Raw genomic sequence first — 10703 nt, 5'->3', positions numbered from 1 at the left:
CTGCCTGCGATTAGGTATATGCTTAGTTGCGTAATTGGTGTCAATTCTTTGCTTAGTTGATTAGACTGTACGGTGGATGACTGATTAAATTTGTGCATTGCATTCGCTTAGTCTGTAATTCTGAAGACCGAATTAGCTTCGCTTAATTGGGTGATTCGTGTCGGATTTGGATTAGAGTAATGTGTACTTGTCTTTGATCTGGGATTGGAAGCATAGTAATTGAGTTAATGTCCAACCGTTTTCATTCTGCATTTGATTCCATTTTTATATCTGCGTTTAGTTATCTGTTTACGTCAGAGTTTTGATTTTGTTTATCCGCATTCACAAACTCTTCACAACCCCCTCCCCACTATGTGTCTGACCTAATTCTCGAACCACATTTGGTCCTTGAGAGACGAACTAGGAGTCATTCCCTAGCTATACTGCATTTTTCATATGCAATCAAATTTGTGTGGGTTGCGACAACCCATCAAATTTTGGCACCGTTGCCGGGGACCAACAGTTCGGTTTTAGGTCTTTCGTTGTGTTAGTGTGTGTTATGTTTTGTCTTGTGTTGTGAGTCTGATGTTATATTTTGTGTGTTCGTCATTGTGTGTTGCATTTAGGTAGCTTTAGTTGCATATTTTCATTTCATTCTTCTTTGCCCCCCCCCCCTTCTATATGTCTACCTATTTTGGTTATGTGGATACTGTTTCTCCTGCTTGTTACTCTGATTATGATTCTCCTGCTGATTTGTGTGTTGAGAACAATATGATTCCTCCTCCATCTCATGAGAGTGCTCCTAGGGAGCTGTTTCCACTTGATAAGGAGGATATTCGTGGTGTTTTCAACACTGGACTGATACATTTGCTGCCTACGCTTCATGGTTTTATAGGTGAATGCCCACGTAGACATTTGTAGGAGTTCTGCACATTATGCTCTTTGATGAAACCTCCAGATGTGTAATCAAATTTGTGTCGGTTGCGACAGCCCATCAATGGTCATATTTTTAAATGTGTTGACTAAGCATTTAATGAGAATCAATTACATTAATTGAACATTAAATTATGTGCTTTGACTATTGTTAATCTGTTACAAGTGTTTAATGTAACTGATTACATTAATAAAGTAATCGATTGAAATGCGTCAGAATTGACAAAAACTATATATTGATGCAGTGATTGATTTTCTGTAAGACAATTGAGATTAACACTTTCATATCTGACTGGTATTCGTTTGAGAAGTTTTACAAAAGTGATAAAAGGCTCCAAGAAATAAGAACTTGAAGTGCTTTAGAAAGCTTGAAGATTTCTTGAGAGGCAAACTTGATTGGATTGAAGAGACTGGTAGTTTTGCACAACTGAGGTGCTTGTTGTTTGATTAGGAGAAGAAGATTCGCAAAATTTGTTTTGTTGTCCCGTGTGCATGTGGCCAAGAAGAAGAACTTGGAGTTCTTTGTACTTTGAGAGGGTTCTCAAAGGGGTGACTACAGGAGATTATTGTTTTTGCTGTAGGATTTTTTGTTATTGGCTATATTATATTAGTGAGTTAGAGAGGTTTTTTTCATTTTGACAGATAGGCCGCTGTAAAGACTTCTTGTAAAAACTCATATCTCTATAGTGCAATTGGTTTCAATCTCAGGTTGATTGAAAGGACACTAGATGTAGGCATTAAGGCTGAACCAATATAAAAATCAGAGTTTGATTTTCTTCTCCCTATCTCTCTACTTAATCGATTATGTATTATCATTATTCGAATACGCATAATGTTACATTGCACGCATATTGCTTACTGCACAAGAAAGGTTTAAAGAATCATACCATTTGTGAAAAAGATTTGAAAAGTGTTTATTTTTATAAAACACCAATTCACCCCCCTCCCCCCTCTTGTTGTTGAGAAACAAAGCTCATCAATTCTAACAATTGGCACCAGAGCTGGTTTTCAAAAATCATTTGAAAAACAAATCAATTAACCTTTTTGTATAATCGATTGTTCGATCCTGAAATGGCTTTTGTTTCTCAGACCTTAGGTGAAGGTGCATCCACAAATAGACCACCTCTATTTGCTAGCGACAATTATGCTTTTTGGAAAATCAAAATGCAAATCTTTCTTGAGTCAGTAGACAAGGGTGTTGGAGATGCTACTATTAATGGTCCCTTTGAACCCACTCATGTGATTAATGGAAAAACTGTTTTGAAAATTTTTTCTGAGTGAACTCAAGAAGAAAATAGGAGAGCACAGTATGATGTAAAAGCACGAAATGTTATTGCCTCTACTCTCACAATGGTTGAGTTTTTCAAGGTTTCCCAATGCAAGACCACTAAAGAAATGTGGGAAGTTCTTGAAGTTACACATGAGGGAACAGATGAAGTCAAGAGGGTCAGAAAGAATTCCCTGGTGTAGGAATACGAGATGTTTATGATGAAAGATGGAGAGACCATATATGACATGCAGAAAAGGTTCACTCATATAGTCAACCACCTAATGGCTCTCAGCAAGGCTTTTGAAAAGGAAAAAAATCAACATCAAAATTCTGAAAAGCCTAAACAGAAGTTGGCAACCAAAGGTAATGGCCATATCCAAGTCAAAAGATTTAACTAACATGAATATGGCTACTTTGTTTGGCAAACTCAGGGAACATTAGTTGGAGCTTGGTAGACTGAAAGAAGAAGAGGAGATTGAACAAAAGCAATCGATTGCACTCAAGGCTACCAACAAAACAACCTCTAGAAAGGTTGAATCTGATGCAGAGTTTGATGTAGAAATATCTAAAAAAGAAGTCATGAATATGATGATAAAAAATTTTACAAAATTTATGAAAAATAGAACTGCTTCAACTAACTATGCAGGTAACTTAAATGAAGGAAATTTACCGGTCGTACTCGACCCACTACGTAGAGTTGTGTGTTGGGTTGCCAGCTTGTAGAACCAGTCTACCTTTTTGGGATTGTTAGAGGCCATGATGTCAGAAAAACAACACAAAATTTAACAAGTTAACAACGAGCGAATATTAAAACAAGTAGGAAATCTACTCATAAAAAACGTTGTCATAAAGGGTCGAAGACCAATGACACTAAAGAACTCTCCTAAGCGGGAGACGTTGTCAAGTACCACGTCCTTTAATTTTCTACACCTACTTTACCTCCTAGTGCTATATAAACAATTTAAGGTCTCCTTTGTACATACACCTTGAACACCTTCAAATTTGAATATAAAGAGTGTTTGGCATTCAATTGGATTACTTCTTTGATAAAGAATTTTGTCTCTTAGTTTATATTTGAGCCTTATCTTGTGAAGAACAAGTGGCGATCCTTCTTGACATTTATCTTGGATCCTTTCAAGTGGCATGTCTTCCAATTCACAAGTTTTCTCTTTTTTCTCTCTTACATTTTTAGTCTTTTTAATTCCATTTATTAAATGTTCTTGTTTAGTTCTTAGGCTTATTTCTATCTACACATGTTGTTCCATATCAAATTGTTGAACAAACACATATATATGTGTACTAGGGACCACCGTCCGGTAAGAATATAACCGGACGGTCGGTTAAGAAATCAACTAACTGAAAACTCCCAACAAAGGTGGACGGTTACCTCGTAATACGGTCGGCGGGCTTGAATAGCGAGGACCGGACGGTAGCAAGCGAACGGTCTGCAGGATCAAGGTAAGTTCAGAATGATTTGTATAATCACGTGTTTAAGGTGATTGGGCTACGATTGGGCCTTAATTAGGGCAACCTTAATACCAGGCCCATGTCCAACACTGTAAATACAGGTCAAAGGTCCCAGGTAGGTGGGTTCAATTATTACACATTTATCTCTGCATTTAAAGACCCGATCGGATAACTTAACTGACTTAAGTATCGGAGTACCTTTGGCAGGTACCCTCCGGACATTGGAAGCACAAGGACTATCCGGCGAAGTGAGACTGAACGATTCAAGGAGGAGAAATTGTGTAGGTTCGGTGCTCGGCCTATTACCGGAACATGTAAAAGAAGTTTGAAGAGAAAACCTCTTTACCATGGTATATCGGCTCATTCTTTACATAAAACAAGTTGGAATTTTCAAGTAATTTATCATTTTGTGCATAGAAAAGGTATTTTAATGTATTTGGTGACATAGGTGATTAAGTTATCCGAGGTTTGTTTTCAAAGATATTTCACGTCCCACATCCTTGAAAGAATAGTGAGAAGTGTGGAACTTGTGCTACAAAACAAAAGTGTGTATGACTATGCAATATATTTATTACCTGGACGGATCAATGGGTGATCAAGAAGCCCATGGTCTATGACACTGACTTCCATTGCACTTGAGAGGGGTGTTTTGCCCAAGTGACAAACCATAGGTCACAATTTGTGGGGGAGGAGGCTTGTGTTCGTGCGGTCCCTATATTCAGTCTTAAGTTTTGTTTGGTTTGGGTTATTCAGCACCACTGTTTCCTACTACTGGCTTTTGTACCCGATTTTAGCCAGGCATAAATTTAACACTGTTCGCCTTTACATTATAAAGTAATTTATTGTAACTTAGTACGTAACTTAGTAATTTATTGTAAATGTTTTTAGTTTTTAGTTAGACTGTATAACTTAGTACGTAAATTTGTTCAATTATTGAAATCCAAAAACTTAATAAACCTTACAATCATATTGGCAGAGGGTGTGGAATAAAGTTGATGCCAAGACAATATTTTAGGCAGAACATTCAACTACTGTTTTGAATGTCTTGGAAGGGAAAAGTTAAACCCGTAAGGAAAGAATACAAACTGGTATTAGAAAAAAAATAAAATATAAAGGATTAAAAGTAATAAATTTAAAAGAACTAATGTTTGTATAGGGGTAGTTACTTATAACTGATTTACTTTTAATGCTCAAATACAAAACCAAGAAATCATTTTACTTTCGATTGCAAATAATGAAAAAAGAAATTTTATTTTTGAATTGATTTTTTATTTGAGAGTTTAATGCTCACAATAATGTACAAAAGCTACACAGATATATCAATGTACCAGAAGTAATATAATTTTCTTTCCACACAATATTCTTCAACATATATTGTTTCCTTTTGTTTACCAGTCCGTAATGATCCTGTCTATTTCGAAATTAAGAACCAGAATGTATGTATCTTTCTTTGGTTCAGGGAAAATAAAATAGAACTTATGGGACATACTCACAATTTTCAGGTTCAAGGCAAAATGCCTCTGTTTCTTCTGGTACAATGACAGCCAAGGGGATTGATCTATTAAATGCTACAACCAATGGAAACTCCTCATCCATAATCTCATCCAAGTAGCATAACAAATGTCTTTGCGTCCATCAAAATTCCCCTTAATTTGAAGTTAAAAATGCTTAGTAGAGGGAGCAGTGTGAGTATTAATCCTCAAAGCATCACCTGTGAGGAGGAGCTCTATAAAAAGCTGGTATGGATGTGGGGAGAAACATTTGTCTTATTCCTTCAGCCTTGATGATTGGAAATATTATGCCAAACGCACACTGAAAGATATTAATTGGTTAAGAGTTAAAGAACCGATATATCACTCTCAACATACACTACTAAGATAATGATTATGGACACTGCAGAAAAAACCCAAATCTGTAAATATGGAATAAAATAACGTTGAAACAACAATTATGCACTTTTTTGTGGACTGTGTTGCTGAATGATCAAATAGTGCACAACTGTTTTGTAATTCAAACTTGTCCAATTTAAGGAAAACATGTTATGGTGAAACTTGTCAATAAACAACAATATCACTGTAAGGCGCCAAAAGCCAAATTTCATGACTAGAAATTAAATTGAAGGGTGATGGGTGGAAGGAAGAACTCACCAAAACAATTCGAGCTCCAACCCACATGCGTTCAAATGAAGGGAATGGTAAGAGCAGACGGCCAACCCCATAGAATGCAACAGCAAAAAAGTGAAGAACTAAACTCAACGGGTAAGGGTTTAGGCCAGAGAGTAGTGCGATGGGTCCACCAGAAAATATTTTTCCAAGGCTCAAGTAGTCAAAACATGCTTGGCGCAGTTCTTTTCTGGCATCATCTGGTGAAACCGAAAAGACCTTGTACAGAGCACCAGCCAAAGTATTTATGGTGGATGCCATAGGCTACAAACAGCATGCCAAGTGATGAGGTAAAGTCTCTTTCAAGATTAAAAATTCTAAATTTACGTAGAAATATTTAAGGTTAGAACTGCAGTATAAACCATTCATGCGCATTTAGTCTTCACCTTCCAGATTAAGCCCGTAAATAGTTGATTCATGATGTGGTATCAAAGCCTCTATGACTAAGTAGTCTAAAGTTAAAACCCTTGTCACCCCTATTGCTCTAAAAATGCTGAATTTCAGTTAAGGTAGGCGTGACCTTCAAATCTCGGAAGGTTCTAGTGTGAAAGGGGGTCTTCAAAATATGCAAGTATCAGGTTGAGCTTCTGGATAATGGGTTTGTGATGTTTGGTTACCACAAACATGTTCCACACAAGATATATTATTAAACAGAGATCATTAGGCACATAAGGAACATTCTATATACCTCAAATTAAACCAAGATATAAATAAACACTTTGCCTTTAATAATATATAAGCCACCATATAAAAGTTACACACCTTGCGCAAGATGTAAAAGGATTCGAGATATCTGCATAGTGAGGATGCATCATTCAAGTCACCAACTGGTTTGATAAGATCCCGCAGCAAAACTATATCCGACAGTGCTACTGTCATTCCTCCACCAGTCAAAGGATGACGCATGTTGAAAGCATCACCAATTAACAGAGCTCCCGGAGTATGATATGGTTCAGCTGGCATGCTACTATTAGGCATGATTCTAATATTTCCTCTATCGATTGCAGATAGGAAAGCATCCTGAAGCTCAGGCGGAATCTGTAGATTACACCAGATACAAAGGAAGATGAAAGTAGGAATCAACGTTTTGCTTCTTAGAAACAAGTAAAATGGGCTACTTGTATATTACAAATAATGATTGATATATCCTAGCTGGACTACACATACCTGGGAAGCAACTGTAGCCTTCAGGTAATTGGCCATTCCACTCCAAACAAGAGGAACTTTTGGACCTGGTATATCAACTAAGCAGCGCACCTCAGTGCTGCTGATACGATAAAATAAGATAGGGGAAGGATCAGCTAGAATAACATGCCCATAATTTTCGAATGGGAGTTGACAATTCTCCAGAATTAAACCCACGAAAGAGGAGGGTACTTCAACCTGGCAAGTGGCTAATAACATATTAGGGGACTCAAGCAAACTGGTGCAAAACTGATAAATCAAATCGTCCAGATTTCATAACATCTCCAAACTGTGCCTGAATTGATCATAAGCACAATATTTGGTGTCATTAAAAGGAAAGCATTGTCACTCAACTATTTAGAAGACATTTCAACCTTGGGGTGGCAAAGAGACCGTCGCAGATTTGAGAAACAGCCATCACAAATAACTGTGAGGGGAGCATATGCTTTAAGTTGTTGACCATCTTTAGTTCTGTACTGGACCCCTACAACATTTTTGTTATTCTGTTCAAGAAGAGACGTCACAGTGCCCTGCTCCATTCGTACACTGAACAGTAAACAAAGCAGACGATATTATCAGGCAAAAAAGAACACTGCAAACAATAGTTTCCATGAAAAATTAGTAATTTTTAGGCTTATTTTCTGGCCCTGTAAATAATTTTTATAATTAAATTAACAATCACAATATATTAAGGACTACAATTGCAGAGCAGCAGCTTTTTCTCTCATCATCTGTACAAAACGTCCATTATGGAAGCTCCTGCCAGCCACTTCAGAATGAAACTTCTCCAAAGGATAAGGCAGCTTAGTTTTTTTCCCATCCATGAAAAGAACATAGCCTAGCACCCTTTGTGCATCAATTTGATCCACACAGTCTGACAAAGGATATATACAGCACATGTAAATATGAGAATGCTATCTCAACAAGTTTAATTCCACCACAATTAAGCATAAGCTAATTTCAGTGCATAATACATAAAAAATTAAGAAACATAATATTGATTATCAGAAATGATTTTATATTCTTTTCCCTGCTTAAGTAACATCATGAGATTGCACGGGGTTTTTGAGTCGGGCTATAGACTACAATTAGTAAATGTTATGCAGTAAATGCCAACATGTTCTAAAACCAGGTGTACAGAGGATGAACATACCACGGAGGGTGAGTAGAAGAAAAGAATACAAGTTTAGGATTAAATTAGGAACGAATGAATCCAGGAGAAAATTGAAGTACCACTTATTGGGGGAGATAACAAAGAGATGCTTAAGATGGCTGTGGAGAATCTGAAGTAGAAAACGACTAACAATGAGAGAAACCATAATGTAAAGCCTTAACATAAATGGTTTTCCCATTTAGTTTCAGACAAAGTCTAATAAGATTGATCCATGCAGACGAATTACCTAATTTCATAAGGGGCTTGTTGATTTGTTTTGCTATTATCGGGGGATGGGGAAAGCATAACCAATTGAAGGGATAACACTCTATTTATAATATAGGTTACCACATTTACAAGCACAAAGAGGCGGTGAAAAGATTAAATAATATAATAAAAAAAAAAAAGCAAAAGTAGACCGGTTTAACAGGTTGTAAAAGAATATGAATAAAATGAATATTTAGCACATAGCAAAAAGCGAAAGGCGCATAACAGTCCTCAAACATGGTAATAGTTATAAGTTTCATTTCAATGTAATATGAGAGGCAAGCTGGAATTTGCGCATGTATAAAATATTTGTTTAGAAAACGGACCATATCCAATCTCAGTCCTGGAATAATCTTGTCTACTAGCCAATTTGATACATACCTTCTAACCCTAACTCAATTAGCTTTAGATATCCTCCTGGCTGGAGAAGTTCACCAACGATTCTGTCTGGCTCTCTCAAGTCTCTCTCAATAACATGGACACGCCGTCCATCCTTCAAAAAATTTAATACATACACTCTTACTGAAGATCTTGGTAGTAAGCAATCAAAGCATCCCTTTCCCTTATGGTATTAATATAATTTCCCCGAGTCAAAGCAAGGGAGAGAGATGATGACAATTGATTGAACAGTTTTTGAAAATCCAAATACATAAAATGGTGAAAAATTTAGCACAAAGTACAGTGAGAAACGAATTTATTTTGGAGCCTAAAACATGAAAATCACCACCGATGTAGATATACAGCACTATCTTCTGTAAGGTTTACAACCGAATTCCAATGAGTTCCTTTATCCCGGATTATTGTGGTCCGACCTTCTACATTGGAGGCACTAGAGAACATGATATAGGAAGAGAGTAGAAGACCAAGAAAAAGAAGACTCATAAAATCTAGTTAACACTTGAAAAATTGGAATACTAGTTATTGTCAGAACTCCAAGCATGGCAACCTCTACCATTAAATCCAAAAAAGAAACTTTTCCCATTATTGTCTCATCACACCATCATGCACACTTCCAACCTAGATATTTGTAACACATCAATGATAAAGCTCTTACTTAGAAGTTTTAAACAAATTAATAAACTTTCAAAGTTCGTAATTAAATTTCTATATTTGTAATCCTTTTAATTAGAATTTTACTTGTATTCCACAAATAAATGCACTTCACTACCAAATTCCACTATTTAGCAAATCACTCGGCAATATCGTTTATTCATTAAGATAATTTGTTTAGATAAATAATGATAAAAAGTAAAAACTGAAATAAATTTAATTTAACTTTTATATAAATTAATTAGTCTAATCTTTGTCTATCAACTTCTCCAAAAACAATTTTTAACCTATGCATAAAGTTAAATTTATGATCATGAAAGAACTTTACTGCAAAATCATAACATACGTAAATAATACGCTTTCGGACACATTTTTGTATCCGTTAAAATTTACTGAAAATAAAAAAGTATATATCTGCGAATCGTTATTTCAGGTTTAACTTCTATGCATATTATGTTTCCAATAAGCATGACGTCCAATTATTATAATTTATAAACTCATGATTTCAATTATAAACGTTCAAACACAAATAATACAACTATTTGGAAATCTCTACTGGAAGGTTCATTAATTCAAGATCTCCGAATGAATAATTTAACCAAAAACAGACAAGTGACATGGCGCGAGGATGGAAATAGGAAGAGGCACCTTGGCGAGGGTGTAGGCGAGAGCGGAACCGGCGACGCCGGCACCAACGACAATGACATCGGCGGCGCCGATGAAACCGAGAGGTGGATCTGGCGCGGCATTGCTGCGGACAGCGGCTGTTGTGCGGAGAAGCGGCGGTGCGATCGAAAGATTGTTAGGGAAGAAGAGAGGAATGTGATGATGAGGTTTGTTGTAACTGAATTTGAAGAAGGCAGATTGAGACATGGTTGTGTGAGTGAGAGAGTGTGAACAAACTGAAAACATTTTGGAAGAAGTGAAAGAAGATGATATGTTAAGCGTTCTATTAGGAAAGAAGGATTTATTTGATTGGCATTTACAGTGGAAGGACGGTCCAACTATACCATTTTTTTAACTATATTTATTCTTATTTTTTTATTTCACAATTTTATCTTTAAGTAAAACGGCATATAACTTTTCTTTAACTACCTCTTCTTCTGAAAAATAATTGTTTATCTTTTTCACCTTATATAATTGACTAATTTCCTCAATTAAAATATCATAAACATAATAAAATATCACATAATTGCTTCAATTTTTAAATCATTCTTCTATAATTGTGTTTTGCTTA

General features: G+C 36.1%; 1 protein-coding gene across 3 annotated transcripts; it reads right to left on the bottom strand.

Moving 5' to 3' along the window:
- Positions 1–4964: 4964 nt before the first annotated feature.
- LOC106753043 (squalene monooxygenase) lies at positions 4965–10448 on the bottom strand. Of its 3 annotated transcripts, none has more exons than XM_014634826.2 (8): positions 10115–10443; positions 8798–8909; positions 7696–7870; positions 7371–7542; positions 6979–7194; positions 6574–6849; positions 5797–6075; positions 4965–5461 (listed from the first exon to the last, which is right to left on the bottom strand). In XM_014634826.2, the coding sequence occupies exons 1-8, from the start codon at positions 10376–10378 to the stop codon at positions 5357–5359; spliced, it is 1599 nt and encodes a 532-aa protein (XP_014490312.1). In that variant the 5' UTR covers positions 10379–10443; the 3' UTR covers positions 4965–5356. The 3 variants fall into 3 exon arrangements, with proteins under 3 accessions (XP_014490312.1, XP_022633082.1, XP_022633083.1); XM_022777361.1 differs by lacking the exons at positions 8798–8909; positions 10115–10443 and adding exons at positions 8230–8279; positions 8397–8784; XM_022777362.1 differs by lacking the exon at positions 5797–6075 and having other exon boundaries at positions 10115–10448.
- Positions 10449–10703: the final 255 nt, after the last annotated feature.

Source organism: Vigna radiata, unplaced genomic scaffold (assembly GCF_000741045.1).
Source record: "Vigna radiata var. radiata cultivar VC1973A unplaced genomic scaffold, Vradiata_ver6 scaffold_95, whole genome shotgun sequence".
Classification (NCBI taxonomy): domain Eukaryota; kingdom Viridiplantae; phylum Streptophyta; class Magnoliopsida; order Fabales; family Fabaceae; genus Vigna; species Vigna radiata.
The sequence above is the reverse complement of the archived record's forward strand: the minus strand, read 5'-3'. Positions and strand labels throughout refer to the sequence as shown.

What these genes read in the sequence shown, in the direction of transcription:
- LOC106753043 (XM_014634826.2), bottom strand. Translation starts at nt 10,378, where the DNA reads ATGTTTTCAGTTTGTTCACACTCTCTCACTCACACAACCATGTCTCAA. An exon ending in TCGCCTACACCCTCGCCAAG is followed by an intron (nt 8,910 to 10,114) that starts GTGCCTCTTCCT and finishes AATTTTTTGAAG; the next exon opens with GATGGACGGCGTGTCCATGT. An exon ending in AATTGAGTTAGGGTTAGAAG is followed by an intron (nt 7,871 to 8,797) that starts GTATGTATCAAA and finishes ATCCTTTGTCAG; the next exon opens with ACTGTGTGGATCAAATTGAT.